Raw genomic sequence first — 20,708 nt, forward strand, 5'->3', positions numbered from 1 at the left:
CAACACAGGCAACTGCCATTGTCTTTGGCTGCCTCCCAGAACTTAAGGTAAGACACTATGAAGATACCGCACACTTCAGACACAAGAATTATGGAAACCTCCTCTCTGAAGATTAGCTCTTATAGTATGAGAAGGTGCTATGCATGCTACTAAGAGAGAAAAGTTCCTAAAAGTTCTAGCCAGCTGTCAACTGTGTAAAGCACACAGGGATCAGATGGGCAAAATATCCCCAATGGTGTGATAATGGTATTTTAATGACAACAGTCATCTGATAGGACTTCAGGCCTGCTCAATAAGGGAGCACATGGCTGGTACTATTAACCTAGTCAGCTATCCACAGTTGGAGAGGTTATAGACAAAAGAGGAAAACTACTGCTGTCATTTTCTTAAACCAATATAACTTCAAACGATATTCTAGTTGTAGCACTTATCCTTTATCAAAGATTTCTTCTACAGCAGGTAGAGACTACCATTACAATTTGTTAAAATGTAAAGAATAAGTGAATCAAGGGTACAGAGACTCAATTAGTACATCTATAATACAACCCCCCCCACACCCCTAAGGCTCAAGGAATATATCATGGAAGGTAAGTGAAAGTATTTTTAGACAGAGGACTGCGATGCCCACTACAAAATACTAGATATGAAAACGATGTTATAGCCATGAAATCTCCAAAACATGGCTGCCTATACAAGACTTGCACACTGAACATATCTTTAGATATACCAAAGAGAATGGGAAAAATGCACAGGGTCTTAGACCTAGATGAAGAACTACAGGCAATCAATGGCTGCTGAAAACCAAGACCTCTTATAGGTTGTCCAATCTCAAGTGATCAGCCCTAAATATATGTAGACATGAGCATCATAAAATGGATTCAGTAGGTTGTATATACACACATAATCATATGTGTGTGTATGTATGTATGTATGTATGTATATAACCATTATAATTATAAATAGTCATGACATTGAGAAAGAATGGGGAAATACTAATGAAACTGGACGGGGAGTAAAACTGATATAAATATTGTGCATTCATGTACACAATGTTCAAAAAATTTATGAAAAATAACAAAAGATATGGGGAAGCAAGGAAGTGGCCAAAGACAGTATAAGCTCCATGGTAGTAAGTAAGAAAGGAGCCCCTGATCACTGTTGAGCACAATTCTTGTTGATCTTTGTTGGTAGAGCAAAAAAAAAAAAAAAAAAAAAAAAAAAAAACCGGAATATATATTTATATTAGAGCTGTAAAAGAAGTTCATCAAAGACTTTATCTGGATTCCTGCTTCAACTCTAGCCTTAAGTAGTTAACTGAGTATAGAAAATAATGTATCTGTTTAAGACACAAAACAATTTCAAAATTTACAAAACATTTTCAATGCAAAAAAATAAAAAGTATATATCTTGAAGAAATGGTTATTATTTTTTCTCTAAAATTCTTTCTACAGAAAGTTGAACTGTCATGAGAGCTGTACAGAAATACCTTGACAAATATTAAACAAGGAAAAGCTTTTCCTGGAAGGCCCTCTTGTGGAAGAAAGAATTATTAACTGACTTTCTTGTTCTACTTAACAGTTCATTAAATAAAATAAGATTTAAACAAAATAAAAACCACTTCCTATATAAACAGAATTAAATTTAAGCTCTAAGAACCATGCCATTAGTAAAACACTGGCTAAAAATTAACATTTCATTTTTCTCAGTGAAGGGATTATGATTGTCCCTATATTCCCAGCTCCAATCCAACTGATTGCTAATTATGTCATAGATACTTTACAAAACACATAATTGAAAATATGATAATCATTAGATATTTTTCTTAAATGCTAACTTGAAATTTTTATAACAAGCCGGAGACTTAAAAATCGTAGCCCTAAACTGACTGTTTACTACATTAGCTTATAAGTTTCAACCTATCTATGTTTAAATAATACAATCTGGTAATAAAGCTGGAGAACTCCATTTGAAAATCCAAGTTCCAGATCAGAAATACTGTCATAATGGTACAAGTCGAAAGTTCCTCACTTCAGCCATGGTAAGACAGTCAAATCACAGTTGCAGCAGACAGAGGAATCAACTTTGTGTGCATGATGTGTACAAAAAACACAATGTGAGTGCGCTTTGCCTTGGAACCCATCCCTAAGGCATTTCATTATGTATAATACAATCTCCAAAATCTGAATCTGAAATGGGAAATGCTTCTGAGAACAAACATTGTCAGGTGAGGGAGACATAAAACTGTTTATTAAGTGGTCTACCTGTCTCTGCTCTCTCAGACATGTTGCTGTACTTGGAATTTTACATGGGTTCCAAACTCAGTGCTCATGCTTGTTCTTTACCCACTGAGCCATTCATACAACTCATTTCTTGCCAGTGTTGATGATGTACCTTGTTGATCCCAGCCAGCAAAAGGTAGAGGCAGGTGATCTCTTTAAATCTGAGGTCTGCCTGGTCTACACATGAGACCTTGTCACAAAAAAGAAAGTAAACTGGAGGTTCTGTATTAGAGATAGTACTGCCCCCTATGTGTATGTGGCAATGTCTTTAGAAATTTTGGATTGCCATTACTGGTGAGAGGGAAGGAAAGAGGGAGGGTAAGTTATTATTCAGTACTTTTAGGTAGAGCTGTCAGTGGTTCTGCTAATGCACAGGATAGTAAGTCTCTTACAGAAATCATTACCTGCTCCAAGTGCCAAGTTCTGAGATCACAATACCCTGCTTTAGATAGAGGCTTATACGACAGAAATTTGATTTTTTTCCAGTGTCATTTTGTAAGTGGTAATATGTCACCAGGACACACATCGCTAATATAATAATTTCTTCTTCATTCATTAGGTAGAATGTGTCCATAAAGAAGATCCCATTTATTTCTATATACTTGATATATCCCACATATGAAACGTACGATGATGGGGCTAGAGAGACGATTCAGCAGTTAAGAGCATACACTGCTCTTGCAGAAGATCACAATTCTGTAACTCTAGCTCCTGGGGAGCTAACACCTTTTGTGGCCTTTGCAGGCACCTGCACAAAAGTTGCAGAGACACTCAGACATGCATGCACACACACAAATAATTAAATCCCTTTAAACACAGCAATTGGAAAGCAGAAGAGGTGAATCTCTATGACTTTGAGGCCAGCCTGGTCTATATTGAGTTTCAGGCTAGCTTAAAAAAAAAAAAAAAAAAAAGCAAGACCTTCTTTCATTCCACCCTGAACCCCTATAAAAGTAGGATGAATGCTCAATTTTCTAGAATTTTTCAAAATAATGAATTGGTTTTTCTAAATATCCTCCAACCTAGTAAGATTTTTAGAGAATCATTCTAAATGTCAATTTAGACATTCCTAATACATTCAACTTAGTGTGCCATCATTCACGGCCAGTTAAGAGTCTTCATTTAGGTTCACAGAGTCATCTGGGATGGTTTTGCATTCATGCCTGACAAAATCATCAAGGTATACCTAAGATTATTTACACATAGATTTCTTTTGCTAGACTTGGAATCAGCTATTTTCTCCAATGAGCCATTTTAGTACAGAACAGTACTTAGAGGCTATGCAGATGTAATGAGGAAATGTTTTATTTTCTTTTGGGGGAGGGAGGTTCTTTCTGAAACAAGAATTCACAAATGTAGTACAAGATGTCCTCAAACTTATCCTTCTGACCTAGCCTCCCGAGTGCAGGCATTAATACCACCCCTCCCAGTCCCATTTACAGGAAATGCACTGTGAAGTTATTCTGGTTATTTCCAAATCAAAGCCTTCAAAGCTCTTACTATTTAACATCCTTACTTTACACTGAAGCTGTTTTCTTTCAGGCTAAAAATCCTAATGGCATCATTTATTTCTTCACTTTTACCAGAAGAACATCACAGATATTAGCGGCTTAATTACTGAAAACAGGTAAAGATGCTTTTTGAAATTCTTTTTGTGTTTAGAATCAAATTACTTTGGAATAATTTTTCTCCATGAGGTTATGCTGCTAACTCAAAAGTTAGATGTATTTGTTTCATTTTGCTTTTGTTTGTCTTGAAGAAAAAATAATTTTATTTTTGGATTATTTCAAAGTAGGAAGAAACACTAACAACTAAAATGAATATAGATTAAGCTCATTTCGTACCCCATGAATAAGAAGGAAAGATGCTGGCCTGTCCCCGTGGGGCTTCACCACACACCCGACAATTTCCCGAAAAGTGGAAACACTATATACATCCCCTCTTTTCCTTTTAGTAACATGTAAAAGGACAGTAACTTCCTAATAGGATAAAGAGACTTTAGTTTCCCACTCATTTAACAGATTTCATGAATTTACATAAGATTCCAAGTTTAAGTGTTCTAGTTAATGATTGTTAGTAAATCTACAGAGCTATATAAACATTATAGATCCAATGTTATATTTTTATCACTTTAAAAAGGTAACTGTAGCCATGACTCTTCTATTTTTACCCTTTCTGAAACATTGTTTTCTTTTATATGTATGTTAGATGTTAGAATTTACCTAAAAAATCTTTTAGAGAAATCATAGACATAAGCTGATTAATATTGGGCTATTTATTTGAGATAGGGGCCCATTTTGCCTATGCTGATCTCAACTCTTAAGCTCAAATAATCCTGATGCCTCAACCTCCCAAGGTGCTGGGATTAAAGTCATGCATCCACTTGGCCTTAATTCCACCTGCATTTTCAACAGTAAGTTTTTTAGCCCAAGTATTCATACACAAAATGTCTACTCTTGTACAGCCCTTGCTCTACACACCTCTTCTTTGTAAATCACTCTCTTTGTGCAAATACTTTATATGATATTTACACCTGCTTAGCCTTTTGGGAGAAAGGTTATTTATTAGCTCCTCACAATGAATAATAATGAAACACTCCTTATTTTCTTGTTCTAAAGCACACACTGTTATAATACTGTTATCTAAAACAACAAACAGCAAATATATGCCATTTTATTTATATCTTTCCTTTTCAGAGAATTTAGTTATATAACCACACCGTTAGTATGTGTAACTGTCCCTTTAAAACATAGCTCTTACTCTTTCCAGTAAGTTCTTCAAAGGACTTTGAGATTTTTAATCTAGACAATGCCAGCATTATTAGACTGTTCCCTAGTCTGTAACAGTCTTTCTCAGTTTCAGCTCTTTTCATACTGGACTGCTGAACTTTCCATGGTTAATGGAGCCTCAATTCTTTAGAGAAGAGTATCTGCTGGTAGTTTGATTTTTGGGGTTCTTGCTAACATCAGGCTAGTTTTAATATTCTACTGATTTGTGTTGCCCCATTGTATTCTGGAGTTCTCAGATGAAATGAAGAATGTGATTAGCCTTTGAAAATAAATTCCAAGAGATTATTTTTTTATTCAAGAATTCCTTGGATCACACCTGAGTGTATCTTAAGAGGGTAAACTCAGAATGTTAGTGGACATTGCCAGAAAGACTAATCTTATGGTTAGAGAGCTTTGAACCAAATGACTTCAGCACTTATATGACTTTCCAAACTTAGGATAGGAGGTCTAGAGATTGAGTGCAACCACATGGCTAATGATGTTAATAGAAACTCAATAGAAACCCTGCAGTGTGGTGCTGCTTCCTGGCTGGTAAGCACAGGAGAGTGACACACCACAACTCCTCATGAAGGACGCTCTTGGATGTTGTTCTGTATGTCTCCTGATAAAGCTCAGTGCTGTTCAGAGTTCTGTGCTCTTCTTCCATGAAGGGGCCATGGAAAATCAGGGTGTTGTAGCAGATGGTCAGAAGTATGATAGTCTAGGACCCTTGAACTTAGAGCCAATGAATCAAGGAAAAGCAGTCTACTGGGGGTATTCCTTATGAACTGTCCAATTTGGTGCCAATTGTATGTGGTTAGCATCAGAATAAGACTGTAAGACATCGAAAGGGACTCCTTACGGTTTAGTGCTATAACTGCACAGGTCGTCCGTGGATATTTAGAATACTAGGTGTTCTATTTTTGAGAAAGGAGTTTGGAGATTAAAAAACTAAGTAACAACAAAAACAAAAATAAAAAATAACTGTCATCACCACCTTGATGCTACATCTTTAGAATGAAGTTTGTATATTATTCCCTATCACTTTCGCCTGAATAACTTTATCATTCCACTGCTAAATATTAAGGCTAGACTGTTGTGATTATTCATCCACTCTTACATACTTCAAGTATTGCTTCTTTATAGCAAAATGTATTTTTTATTATTTATTATTATGCCTGAGAGTGTAGATGTGTACATATTAGTCTGTGGAGTCAGCTCTCTCCTATCTTTCCCTGGGTTCTGGAGACTAAACTTTGGTCACTGCCATTATTAGGCAAGCATTTTTAGCCAATGAGCTAGCTTGCTGGCCTCTAAAATTTACATAGTACACAACAATTGCACATTGCAAATGATAGTATGTGATGGATACTTTCAAACTGGTTTGAGGATGAACTCCAAAATTTAAAAAAAAAAAAAGACAAAAATAGATTACCTCTATGAGACGCAGCTGTGAAGATGATGCCATGTAATCTGCTTCTAATTTGTTCTTCTCCGAGATCACTGTAGTATTCTGAAGAATCAAATCGACTTTTTGTATGTGCAAAGAAGTGCAAATCTACAAACAAACAACCCATAAGAATTTTGTTTTTATGTTGCCTAAGTTTTACAACTATGAAAAATGCCAGTTTTTTCAAAACAAAATTATGAATCATAAAAGTTAACATCTTTCTACTATGATCAAATAGTTCATATAAAATTACTTTTGCCGGGCGGTGGTGGCGCACGCTTTTAATCCCAGCACTTGGAGGCAGAGGCAGGCGGATCTCTGTGAGTTCGAGACCAGCCTGGTCTACAAGAGCTAGCTCCAGGACAGGCTCTAAAGCTGCAGAGAAACCCTGTCTCGAAAAAACCAAAAAAAAAAAAAAAAAAAAAATTACTTTAAAAAAGTAATTTCCTACATATTTAAGTCATCTGGAAGAAAATAATTTAGCCTAATAAGTTAACCTTTAAAATTCAGTGTAAGCATTAAAACCTAAACAAGCTGAAACTAATCATAAAAATCTCTTGCTTATTATTACTAAACCAGAAAAACACTGAAGAGGATGGCTCATAAAATCCTCTAAAGCTTACTAAATTTTAGTATCCAGATGTCAAAATTAAGAAAATATCTTACCTTTACTAGGCCTGTTAATTCAGTAACAAGTTTTGCTTTCTGAACATTGATTTCTTTGATTTTGGTATTCGCTTTTCGTTCTTCTTCTTCCAGATTGCAAGTATCCTGTTCCATCAGCCTTATACTGTATGACAGACACACATAAAGATAGAGAGATCAGAGCTAAACACAGGATGAAGCCCAAAGCCTTACGTCCCCTGAAGTTCATTGGGTTACAATGATAATCAAACGCATAAATGCTAGCACCTAGATTAAACATCTCAATGCAATCACTCAGGATCAAAATATATTGTAGAGGTGTATGACCAGCACAGTCTAGTGTCAGTATGATGCTGATGCAGAACACGGAGTGAGAAAGGGAGCTTGAATTTCCCCTTTGTTAGTTCACCGATAAGTAGAACTCGACAAGTTACACCTTGGAGGTTAAGCTTTTCCATCTGTAAACTGAAGATGATAAAATTTCCTCTCACTGAACTTTGGAGAAAAAACAAGCAATATAGCATAATATCTGGCCCAGAATTTATTTATTAATATAAGTTGTTACTACAGTGTTCCATGAAATAATCCTTAAGCAGGTAGAGCTACTCCATAGGAAAAACAAGAAAAACCAACACAGGGTTGGGAATGTAGCTCAGGCGGTGAAGTACTTGCTTAACAAGCATGAAGATTTGGACTCAATCCCCTCCCCTCTCTTCCCCCAGCAGTATTAATCAGGAGTGGTGGTGAGGCAGAGGCAGGAAAATCAGAAGTTTAAGGCCACTCTCAGCTACACAAGAAGTGTGAGGCCAGCCTGAACTACATGAGGCTAAGCCCTGCCCCCATACAAGAGTCCTAAAATTATCTTTAAAATAATTTTAAAATTTAAGAAACAACCGTTTGAGCCAGGTGGTAGTGGCACACACCTTTAATCCCAGCACTCAGGAGGCAAGAGGCAGGTGGATTTCCCTGAGTTCAAGGCCAGCCTGGTCTACAACAGCTAGTTCCAGGACAGGCTCTAAAAACTACAGAGAAACCCTGTCTTGCAAGCCACAACCCCAGAGAACTTAGACAACAATGAGGACACTAAGAGAGACTTACATAGATCTAATCTACATGGGAAGTAGAAAAAGACAAGATCTCCTGGGTAAATTGGGAGCATGGGGACCTTGGGGGAGGGTTGAAGGGGAGAGGGGAGAGGCAGGGAGGGGTGCAGAGAAAAATATAAAGCTCAATAAAAATCAATAAAAAAAAACAAAAAAAAAAAAAAAAAAAAGAAAAAAGAAAGAAACAAAGGTTTGAAAAGTTAAGAAAGTCACCAAAGACTATAGCTATGAAGCAGCAGGCTATGTTTAACACCAACTTGGTGTCCATGGTCTTCCACTAAACCATGGTGACTCAAAGGCTAACGAGAGAAAGGACAGTAGTAGTCATAAACAAGAACCACAAGTACAGTGGGTAGGGTACAAGGGGAATTGCTAGAGAGAAAAACAAGTTTCTGAATAATTATGAAAACCAGTCCTAGGAAGCACAAGGTGGAGACGGGCAAAATTTTCAAACAGTAAAAATAAAAAACAACTTTTGTAATAGTATTCCGGATGAACTGCACAGAGGCCAACCATCACCCCAAAACCACAAAGTGTATTAAGGACACAAATAAAACCACTGGGCTGGTAATGGGCAAAAAGTCACTGTGTTGCAAAAATTATTAGATTTTTCAAAAGAGAAAAGTTTTAAGCAATAGGTCCAATAGTAAAGTTCAAGTGGAGTCACACAGTAAAGTCTAATGGTTTATCAACAATTAACCATAGTATTAAAGTGAAGGATTGGCCGGGCAGTGGTGGCGCACGCCTTTAATCCCAGCACTCGGGAGGCAGAGGCAGACGGATCTCTGTGAGTTCGAGACCAGCCTGGTCTACAAGAGTGAGTTCCAGGACAGGCTCCAAAGCCACAGAGAAACCCTGTCTCGGGAAAAAAAAAAAGTGAAGGATTGAAGGTGATAAGGCCAAAAATTAAAAAATCTAAAAAAGAAACTGTTTGCTTAAGATTAAAAAAAAAAAATCACAAAAATTTCCTAACCTATTTTATTGTTTTCTTCTTTAAAGAAATATTTTTGACTTTCCCATTTCTTTTAATCTAAATTTATTTTCCAAGGAATCAGTAGACTACTGCATTCACAGCATTTCCACTCTTCCTTACCCACCTCCAGCTACTTTATACCCCAGTCCTCTCACATTCACGATTTAAGATCGTGTGTGTGTGTGTGTGTGAGAGAGAGAGAGAGAGAGAGAGAGAGAGAGAGAGAGAGAGAGAGAGAGAGAGAGAGAGAGAGAGGGAGAGACCACTTAGTGTTTTTCATATTCACATGTATTTAGGGCTGATCATTTGGTTTTTAATTTAAATTTTTTTTTCAAGACAGGGTTTCTCTGTAGCTTTGGAGCCTGTCCTGGAACTAGCTCTTGTAGACCAGGCTGGCCTCGAACTCAGAGATCCGCCTGCCTCTGCCTCCCGAGTGCTAGGGCTGACCATTGGGATTAGATAACCTATCAGGAAGCGCTTCCCTGGAGAAAACTGATTCTCCCTCTCTCAGTAGCCATTCATTGGCTGCTTGTTGCTCTTTATCTATGTTGGGCCTGGTGGCCTGGTGAAATGTCCCCAGTCTATGCTGGTGTATTCACCAGACCAGCAAAATATCTTCAACAGTGCAACAGTCGCACTTTTACCTTGGGGGAAACAATAGCTATTTAATTGGACTTAAGGTCCACTCAACAGGAGGTATTTCATGCCCTGTAATAAAAAACTAGCCAATTTAGGCCTGGAGAATTCACAGGCCCTAGGAAAGAACCCTCAACTGCCATTTTCCTGTACCAATATAATTTCTAACTGTATTCTAAATTATACTCATAGGCATTAAAGAGATCAAAGATCTGGAAAGAACACTTTAGTCTGATTGCCTTTTGTTCTATGTACCACAACTGTAACGTAAGCATTAATATTAAATAAAACTTTAGAAATAACTATAAACTACTGACATCATAGGATTGAACCAGTAGGCTCTTGCGCTATGCTTGAGCTCCCCTCCCAAAGCTACAAGATACCTTCCCAGTTTGGAGCTGATTTTCTGCTCCAGTTGTCTTTTTTTGGTTTTTCTTTCAAGAAGTTCCTTCTTTTTCAGTCTCAGCTCATTGTCTTTGAGCTCAAGATGCTTGTTCGTATCACGCAAGGTCACCAATCCAGATTCCACTGCTTCCAATTTTCTATTAATTTCCTATGGAACAATCAAATTGTTAACAAAAACTTTTAAAGTTCCAAAGTATTAAAAATCCAGCCAATAATTTAATAACTATGCAGTGAACCAACCTTTAGCTGTTCTTCCAAGTGTCTTCTTTGTTCTAGATCCACAGTGACAGTGAGGAACTGGGCTACTTTCAGGGATGTGTTACTAGAAATAACTTTATTTGAATAGAAAGAAGTTTTTAAAACATACTTTTCTTCTGCTGTATAAATTTGTTTCAATCGAGTTTCTTGTATTACCTATAATGTAAAATAGGAATCATAAACATTCTAATAAAAACTATGATATATGCTTTAAAAGACTAAAGAATTAAGAACAAAAATTACTACATTTCAAATATCTATCTAAGAGTAAACATTTTTTGGCTTAAAAAAAAAAAGAATTAAGAACATAAACCAGGAGAATTCTAGAAGATCAATATACCAGATTTAAAATAATACTATTAATCAATGTCTCTAAAATGTGGTTAATGTATCTCAGGTAAATGTTTTTGAAACATAAAGGAGAATGAAGCAGGTAGGTCTGTAATTAATTCTCAGTTCACATACAGTATCAAAACATAAATGAAGTAGTTTGAAAAACACACAAACAGTCCAAGCTGGTTGTGATGGTGCATAATTGCAATCCTAGCATTTGAGAGTCTGAGAAAAAAGATAAAGGAATTCAAGACCAGACTCAGCTCCACAGTAATTCAAGGAGAGCCTGGGAACACGGCATTCTGTCTCATAAAACAAAAACAACACAAAGAACAACAAACCCCTTACAAATAAAAAGAAAAGCCTGTTCTAAGAAAGATTTGTTCTAGCCGGGCGGTGGTGGCGCACGCCTTTAATCCCAGCACTCGGGAGGCAGAGGCAGGCGGATCTCTGTGAGTTCGAGACCAGCCTGGTCTATAAGAGCTAGTTCCAGGATAGGCTTCAAAGCTACAGAGAAACCCTGTCTCGAAAAACCAAAGAAAAAAAAAAGAAAGAAAGATTTGTTCTGTCCCTGTTTGCAAAAAACTTTAAGGATTTATTTGCTAAGAAAATAAGATCTTATGAAAAGTGGCTGTTTGTTTACTGAAACGGTCTTAAATAAAAGCTTTAAAAAGGTGAAATTTTATCAGAATAGACCTATATCCCTGTCTACCATTCTAAAGTACACTTGAAAGATAATATAGAGTGTAAGATTTTTAAAGATTAAATCATATGCGTGTGTGTGTGTGTGTGTGTGTGTGTATGTCAAGGTAGAATCAGTTAAGAGCATCCAGACATTCTAGGTTTTAACTTTATTCTGCTAAAAATAAAAGTATGTACTAATTTGTTCTAGGTAATTCTGCATCACTTCTACTATAAAATATTAGCTAAAAGTCACAGTTTTATGGCCTATTACAACTGTTAAATTCAAAGAGTGTTTTTAAATCTTTACTTCCTTACCCGTTCAATTCTTTCTCGAGTCCTTTCGGTTCCCACAGGAACTTCATGAATATGATACTGGCAGCAAAGATAACTCATCACAGGATCAGGTGCATCAAATAGCTCTCGCAAATATGAGAAAAAGCCATACTGTCTGAAAAGAAAAGGACAGATTTGGCCTTTTTTCTTAAAATATTATTTTAAAAATCTGACTACTAGGCTGAGGAGCGGTTCAGGAGAGGAGGTGCTGCTGTGGGTATTTGTACCCCATATGGAATGCACTGCGGTGACTGATGTGAGAAGAAGCTGAATGGCCAACAGCTAGGCAGGACAGTGTAGGTGGACTTCTGGGCAAGGAGAGAACTCTGGGAAGAAGAAAGGCAGATTCACTAGCAAGACACAGAGAAGAAACTGGATGCATAAGATGGAAGAGAGGTAATGCCATGTGGCAGAACATAGATTAGTAGAAATGGGTTAACTTTAGTTATAAGAGATAGTGAGACAAGCATAAGGCAAGGCTGAGCTTTCATAGTTAATATGTCTTGGTGTTGTTATTTGTGAGCTGCTGATCCCAATGGAAAAGCTTTCCACAAAATGCCTGCCTTGCAACAACAAAAAAGTCTGGGTGCAGTGGACTGGAGCTCAAACCCCATGACCCATACAAAATCTCCAGGCAAGGTGGCAATGGCTTATTATGCCCATGGAAAAATAAAGATAGTGGATCACTGGGGTCTCAAGCAAGACACCTGGTAAATTCCAGGACAGTATGAGACTTTGTCCTTTCCCCCAGACCACAAAAATGTCTGAGGATGGGAAAGCATGAGAAATGATAACTGAGGCATAATTAGTGCACTCACAGACATACAATCTGATTGCAGACAAGTAGTCAATAAGCAGTAAGTAAATTACAGTGTGATGGTTTGGATGATAATGGTCCCTATAGCCTCAAGTTTGAATACTTGGTCCCAGTTAGTAGAACTGTTTGGGAAGGATTAGGAAGTATGGTTGTATTGAAGGAGGAGGTGTCATTGGGGGTGGGTTTTGAGGTTTCAAATTTCCACACAGGCCCAGTTTCTCTCTGTCTTGTGTCAGTGGATCAGATGTAAGTTCTCAGTACTGCTCCAGTGCCATGCCTGCCCGCTAGGTGTCATGCACCCCACCATGATGGTCATGGGTTCTATTAATCCTCTTAATTGAATTCTTTTATAAGTTGTCTTTGTCATGGTATCTCTTTACAGCAATAAAAAGTAACTAAAGCTGGAGGTGGTGGCGCATGTCTTTAATTTCAGCACCTGGTAGGCAGAGGCAGGTGGATCTCTGTAAGTTCAAGGCCAGCATGGTCTACATGGTGAGTTCCAGAATAGACAGAGCTACACAGCGAGATCCTGCCCCAAAACAACACAAAAACCAAAACCAACCAACCAACCAAATAAATAATAAAACAAAGAAAGTAAAGTAACTAAGACACACATTTTAACAACAGCAGAAGAAAAGGCTTTTTACATTTTAATATCTCTTGTGCTATTTTCTTCCTTGCTGCTAAGCCTTTTATGTTACAATCTATTCTTTTTGCAAACTATCTTTTTCTGTTCCTATTCTTAATCTTTTTATATTAATAATGTCTAGTTTTATCCAGAGATCAGATATTTAGATATTGTATAAAATTCTGTTTCTTCACGTTTAGCCCTTACAGAAATTATTATTATTATTATTATTATTATTATTATTATTATTATTATTTTATTTTTTTTTAAATCAGGGTTTCTCTATTTAACAGGCCTGGCTGTCCTGGAACTCGTTCTGAAGATCAGGCTGGCCTCAAGCTCAGAGATCCCCCTGTCTCTGCCTCCCAAGTGCTGAGATTAAAGGTGTATGCAACCACTGCTTGATACAGAAATTATTTTTGCATTAGAAAATGATTCATTACTCCCTATTTCCAATGGCTAACCTATGTCTTTTACCTTTAGTAAAAGATATTTAGTATGTTTTAAAAACTAATCTAATGTTCTACTAATTTGAAAAATCACCTTTATGAAACATGAAACTTGGCACATACCTAAGCCTGAACTTTCCCCAATTTCATACTTCAGCAGATCTCCTAAGACAGACTTATACAGCTTATAACAAATATATTATGTGAAGAATTAAAAGTCACTTAAGACTCAGTGTTTGAATTTGTTCTAATAATACTTCCAACTTACTTTAACTCATTCAGAGATCTCGAAGGTGCTTTGTCTGCATAAGAAATCTTGGGAGCAATAACAGCATTTACTCTTAACTTCTTATTGTCACGAACCTGAATACAAGAAAAAAGACGATATTAATTACCATGTGCTTAACTGAAATAAATTTTAAAGTCAACATATTCCCACTGGCACTACAAGGATGATCAGAAATTTAAAAAAGGATTATATTTTATTATATTTTTTTCCGTTAATTTTACTCCCTCTAAATTCAATCTGAGCTTTTCTACTTTATAGGTTCTCTGCTTTTGGTTTTTCTGTTCAAGACAGGGTCTTACTTATTCTGTGGACAGAATTTACTACAAACTCCAGGTTAACCTTAAACTCACAATCTTGCCTCTCAAGGGCTGGGATTACAGGTATGTGCCCCTACAGCCATCTGAGAATCCATTTCTTTCAGAAATATGTACAGAATTTTCAGATGAAACAGGATATCCGGAATTGGCTTCAGAATATATAGATGGCAGTTATAGTTTCGTTAATAACAGATTATCTTGTATTGGGTATACCTATCTGCCAATAATGATTATAAACTCTAGGCAAAATTTGGAACAATAATATTTAAAGTACCAGGAAAACAAATTGGAGGGATGGAACTAACTAGAATCTGGTGGCTAGAATGAACATGTAAATTAAAAGGTAAATTCTTGTCAGGATCCTGACAAATGAGAAGCCTCAGAATACTCAAACCTGTTTCAATCTCTGGCTGATCCTTCAGCTATAAATGTATGGAAAAATCCCAGTGGATCATGAAAAAGCAACAAACAGAAGTGGGAAGGCCTGAACAGGAGGGGCCAGGGAGATGGCTCACTATATAAAGTGCCTGTCATGAGTTCATAACCCTAATACCTACATAAAAGCTGGATAGGGCAGTGTATATCTATAACCAAAGTATTGGGTAGGTACAGAGATAGGAGGATTCCTAGAGCATATTAGCCAGCTAGCCTAGTCAATCAGTAAGCTCCATGTTAAGTAAGAGATTCTGCTTCAAAATTAATGTGGAGTTTCCTATGACTGGATTTCTAGAGTTCTGTATCCATTGCAAGCACTTTTATACCATGAACCAAAAACCAAAGAAACTCTGTTGTGAAAAAAATTATCTGGATGGAGAGAGGAAGACACCAAAAGGTAGATCTCTGCACACACACAAACGCACAAAGACTCACATGCACTTGCTTTGGTTGCAACCATTTTGAAGTTTGAGTCCAATTCAGTTCATTGCTAGTCAGTTTCTTCAGAAAGGAACTAACTGATCCTAACGGTATGATGTGCAACTCCAGTGAACAATAAAAATTCTTATGTATGAGAATTAAATGCCACCATAGCTAAGAGAAAAAGCAGTTTGCTTAACATGGAGTTTACTGATTGGCTAGGCTAGCTGACTAAGAGAAACTGACCTCACAGGAACACAAATGTCAGATTTAACACACAAGAATTTTAAACAGTTAAGCTTATTCAAGAAAACCATTACCATACTGAATAAACAGATGGCCAACCCTAGCAGACACAGTAAGCAAACAGATTTTAATAGAAACTCTAGATAAAAAATATACAATACCCAAAATAAAAAACTCACTCATGGAAGAGGGTTATTGTCTAGAATATATAAAGAATAACAAGAAAAAGTAGAACATCAAGAAAATAAGCCAATTGAAAAGAATAGTGCATAAACTTTCCATGAAACAAATAGCTGAGAAACACTTCACTCTTAGGTCATCTGGGAAATGTAAATTAAAATTACTCAGACATTTCATCTTATCCCAGTAAGGATGGCAAAGATCAATAAAACAAATGACAGCTGTGATGGCTAGTCTTGGTTGTCAAGCTGACCACATTTGGAAGCAACTAAACCAGAAGTAGCTGGGCTCACCTGTGAGGAACTGTTCTTGGCAGGATCAGGTGAGGTCAGAAGACCCACCCTAACCCTTCTAGCGGCAGCCCACATGACATGAAAGAAGGAAGCTGTGCTTTCTGTGTGCTTGCCCTCACTCCCACTGGCAAGTCCTACCCTGAGCCGTTCCTTTGCTGGTGTTAGAACCTACTTCATTGGGATCCCAACATGGACAGAAAACTCCCTGGGACTCCAGCACCAGACTGAAACTGCTGAGACATCTAGTCTGGTGGACTAAATAACTATTGGATCCTGGCTTTTTCACCAGGAGACAGTATTATTGGACTACTTGGGCTGTAAGCCACTCTAATAAGGCCCTTTCATATGTATATATGTTCACCCCATCAGTTAACCCTAGTTAGGGTTAACCCGATCCTTAGTTAACCCTGACTAATACAACAGGACATGCTGGCAAGGATGGGGAGAAAGGGGAACACATAGCTCATTGCTATAACTATAATGGACTAAACCTCCAAACTGTAAGCCAGCCCCAATTAAATGTTTTTCTTTATAAGAGTTGTCATGGTGTCATAGTAATAAAAACCCTAAGACAGGCCATAAAGCGCACATTTAGTAAGTAAAACATACATTGGGCTGGGGAGAGGGTTTAAGAAGTAAAGTGTGTGCCATGTAAGCACAGGACAGAGTTTGACCCCTGGAGAACATACCAACAGAGGGTGTGTGGGGTGTGTATGTACACTTGTAATCCCAGTGATGGGAGGTGGAGATAGGCAGATCTCTTTAGACTTCGCTGGCCAGCCAGCCTACTCTAACTGGTGACTTTTAGGTGAGTAGAAAACTTGGTCTCAAAAATAGAAAAAAAAGCACAAACAAAATTTGCCCCCCCCCGCAAATAACAAACCAAAAACCATCTCCACTCCAAAAGGAATAAAAACCCAAACTAAACCAAAACCAAACCAACCAACCAACCAACCAACCAACCAACCAACCAACCAAACAAACAAACAGCAACAAAAAAACAAACCCTCAAACCCGAACCAGAAACCTTTTACATACTGCAAAAGATAAAACAATGCTGAGGCAGTAGAATGAAGGAGTCTCACTCGTGAAGAACATATTAACATTCTAAAACTTCTTTCATGTAATTTACATTAAAAAAAATGAGTAAGTGTGGGGGCTGGAGAGGCAGCTCAGAGGTTAAGAGCACTGGCTGTTCCAGAGGTCCTGTGTTCAATTCCCAATAACTACATGGTGGCTCACAACCATCTATAATGAAATCTGTTGCTCTTTTCCAGTATGTAGAAATATATGCAGATAGAACACTGTATACATAGTAAATCTTGCCGGGCGGTGGTGGCGCACGCCTTTAATCCCAGCACTTGGGAGGCAGAAGCAGGTGAATCCCTGTGAGTTCGAGGCCAGCCTAGTCTACAAGAGCTAGTTACAGGACAGCTAGGACTGTTACATAGGGAAACCCTACCTTGAAAAAAACCAAATAAATAAATAAAAGTAAATATATTGAGGATAAGGAAGGTGTTATTTTTTCAGAGCACACAAGGAAATTACAAATCTGCTGTGTGACCTGTACTATGTAAAGACTTACCACTTGTACTAATTAATAAAATGCTGATCGGCCAGTAGCCAAGCAGAAAGTATAGGTGGGGTGACCAGAACAGAAGAATTCTGGAAAGAGGAAAGGTTCAGTCTGTAGCTGTCACCCAGATGTAGAGGAAGCAAGATGTGACTACTTTTGCTGTGGCTAACACAGACAAGAATTATGGGCTAATTTAAGTTATAAGAACTAATAAGAAGCCCGAGCTAATAGGCCAACCAGTTTATGATTAATGTAGACCTCTGTGTGTTTCTTTGGGACTGAATGGCGGGACCGGGCGGGACAGAAACCTCAGTCAACACAAACTCATAAAGGACAGAGGTGCTTTGTCAATCAGAACGTAATGTTGGTTAGTACTTACCTCTCTGAGGAAAATCTCCATATCCTCTTGACTTTCAAACACAAAGGCTCTTAAGTCATTTGATGAAATATGATTTTCAACATATTTTGCATTTTTATTATCTTTCATATTAATCTAAAAAAAGGAAAAAAATTAGTTTTTTCCTGAAACCTACTGATAATCTTAGAGCATATGCAAATATCTTGAATGTATTTAATTAATCCTAATTTCCAAACATTTTGTTTTTTAATCAGAACAATCATATGAAGATCTGCTGCACAATGAGTTTTAAATTATCTCAGAAACAACCTTAGTTTCCTTCTGGTTAACTAACTGGAGTTGAAGACTGCTATCTATAAACAAGTCTCATCTTCCCTTAAACTTAGTACTTTCCTTCTTAATCTTGACAAAAATTTCCTATTACACTTGGCAATAGTTCATAGGTATAAAACCGTAATAAAACTTTCATAAGACACATGGAAAAAACTTGTTATGTTGGTCAGCTGTTGGAGCCTTTTGAAAGATTTGCATAGCTAAAACATAAATTTATTTGGGGTCTTAGGGTGTTTTTTCTACTATGTGAATCTGCCTGCAATTCATTATGTGGCTTGTGCTGCCAGCCTCAAACTTGTGATCCTCTCTCACATCAACCTCACAAGTCCTGGTATTACAGGTATATGCCACACACAACATTTACAAACATGCTAAAAAATATTTGCTAATTAGATATTACAGCACAAGTGACTCAATTCTATGGAAGATACTAAAACAGGTAAGTAGAGAACTCTCTCAAGAACATTAAATCTTTCTTTATTACACATGAATGAGCAAAATACAAAGCAAAGAACCATACAGTTTTCACTAACAAAGACACAGTAGAAAGTGCTGTCTAGTAAATTTCACAGGAGAGCTAGGTGAAAGACAAGGTATTCACACAGGATGCTTTACTATAAAACATGCTATTTTTGACCAGGGCTCTGGTCTGGGGATATAGCTCAGTGGGAAAGTACTTGTCTACTATGTAATGGGCCCTAGATGCAATTTCTAAAACTGCCTTAAAAAAGAGAGAGATAGTATGGTTAAAAAAAAAAAAGGTTTGTTATCTAAACATTGGCCAATACTATTCTCTAGAAAACATCAGCAAATGTAGAAAAATGGGAATACAAACAGACAACAATCTTTGTGAGATATGATCATTCAAGTACACACTCTACAAACATCCAGTGGCTGTCATTTCACACTTTTTTTATATTCAATTACTCTACTAGAAGAAGTGCAAATGAATGAAGATGTAAGCTGATATTCACTCCAAGTAGAATGGACAAAAACAATTGCTATGGATGAGCCAGACATGATTTGGTTCTCAAGTTTTTCCAGGGTGTATTCATTAGAAATATCTTTTCATTTGAGAACCAAAAGCCCTCATCTTGTGTAAATAGCTCATGTAAATTCTTTGAAATCTCACAAACAGTCATTTTGGTTACTAGCCAGCTAGTGCCAGTGTAGCAGTGGATAATTTCCCCTTTTTCCAGGTATAATAATGCATATCCTCAAGTAAAATTTATAGAAGGCATTGGTTCTTCAGCTTCCTGTTTCTTAGAATCCTGTTCCTTCCTTTCTGGTATTCAGTGAAAACTAAACTTCTAAGAGAATTTTACAGTTATACCTTCACAAAGGAGTATGATACAGACTGGCAGGCATAGCAGACATACCATTCTTGATATCATCTGGTTGATGCAGTCTCCTGTTTCATATTTTTTAAACGAAAAATTTCTACATAACCTATTCAACCTACTTTATAATTCATGTTATAAACGCATTCATTTATTATTAGACCTAACCTGTAGCATTATGTTTATATGTATGCAGGTGTGCAGGTTCACCTACATGCATATAAGTAGAGGTCAGAGGACAATCATCATTGTTCCTCAAACTCTACCTGGCCTGGTACTCACTAAGCAGATTAGACTGGCTGACGGAGAGCCCTAGTGATCCATCTGCCTCCACCTCCCTAATGGTAAGATTATAAGCACACCACGACGGTTGGTTTTTTTTTTTACAAGGATTCTCGGGGATCAAATTCAGGTTTTTGCAAGCACTTTATCAGATGATCTATCCCGAGACCTTACAACAGTATTTTAATGGTTGGACTGAATTCCACTGGGAAAATAAAAGATAGTTTATCTCACCTACCAGTATCTTTAAGAATTTTCTTCATTATGCACATTAGTTCTGTTAATATAAGGTATAGTTGTTATTATATTACTATGCGACTAGTATTTATAAATCTTGTCCAAATTTCTCCCGCTCTAAACTGAAGTCATTAGAAATAAATCATAGGAACAGAACAAGCTATATGACTGACATTTTCAATGTACACATCCTTAACATGCCGATGCAGGTTCATTTTCAGGTAGACTTGGGTTAGGAAAATGCACATACACACAGGCACGAATAGAAACAGAAGCAAGAAGAGTGAAAAGTCACTACATGAAGGCCGAAAAAGTAGAATACATCTTTTTATTTTAAATACTCAGATGTAGTTAAAAATGTAAATATACTCCAACTAGTGATGTATGCTGGTGATGAGTTATACAGTTAGACAATCAGATGACAAATCTGGTTAAGTTCTGAACTATTACTGAGGTTTTTTTTAAATATGTAAATAACTATATGCATTATAACTTATAGCAAGGATTTTTACAGTTCTTATCAATAGATTAAAACAATGAAAATACACTAAATATAAATTATCTTCCTAATTTTGGAAAATATTCTCTTTGCTGTTGTTTCTGTTTGGGTTAGGAGGACAGGGTTTTACTATGTAATCCAG

The 20,708-nt window shown here is 37.0% G+C and overlaps 1 protein-coding gene across 2 annotated transcripts in view; it reads right to left on the minus strand.

The window, feature by feature from the left end:
* The window catches only part of Smc5 (structural maintenance of chromosomes 5), a 74,468-nt gene that overhangs the window by 16,418 nt on the left and 37,342 nt on the right, over window positions 1-20,708 (minus strand). For both annotated transcript variants that reach the window (XM_038343161.1, XM_038343153.1), the window contains exons 11-17: window positions 17,897-18,010; window positions 14,030-14,124; window positions 11,850-11,982; window positions 10,500-10,673; window positions 10,238-10,407; window positions 7,164-7,287; window positions 6,483-6,605 (exon numbers count right to left, since the gene is read on the minus strand). In XM_038343161.1, the coding sequence (XP_038199089.1) occupies window positions 6,483-6,605; window positions 7,164-7,287; window positions 10,238-10,407; window positions 10,500-10,673; window positions 11,850-11,982; window positions 14,030-14,124; window positions 17,897-18,010 (933 nt within the window). The remainder of the gene's footprint in view (window positions 1-6,482; window positions 6,606-7,163; window positions 7,288-10,237; window positions 10,408-10,499; window positions 10,674-11,849; window positions 11,983-14,029; window positions 14,125-17,896; window positions 18,011-20,708) is intronic.

Source organism: Arvicola amphibius, chromosome 1 (assembly GCF_903992535.2).
Source record: "Arvicola amphibius chromosome 1, mArvAmp1.2, whole genome shotgun sequence".
In the NCBI taxonomy this organism is placed as follows: domain Eukaryota; kingdom Metazoa; phylum Chordata; class Mammalia; order Rodentia; family Cricetidae; genus Arvicola; species Arvicola amphibius.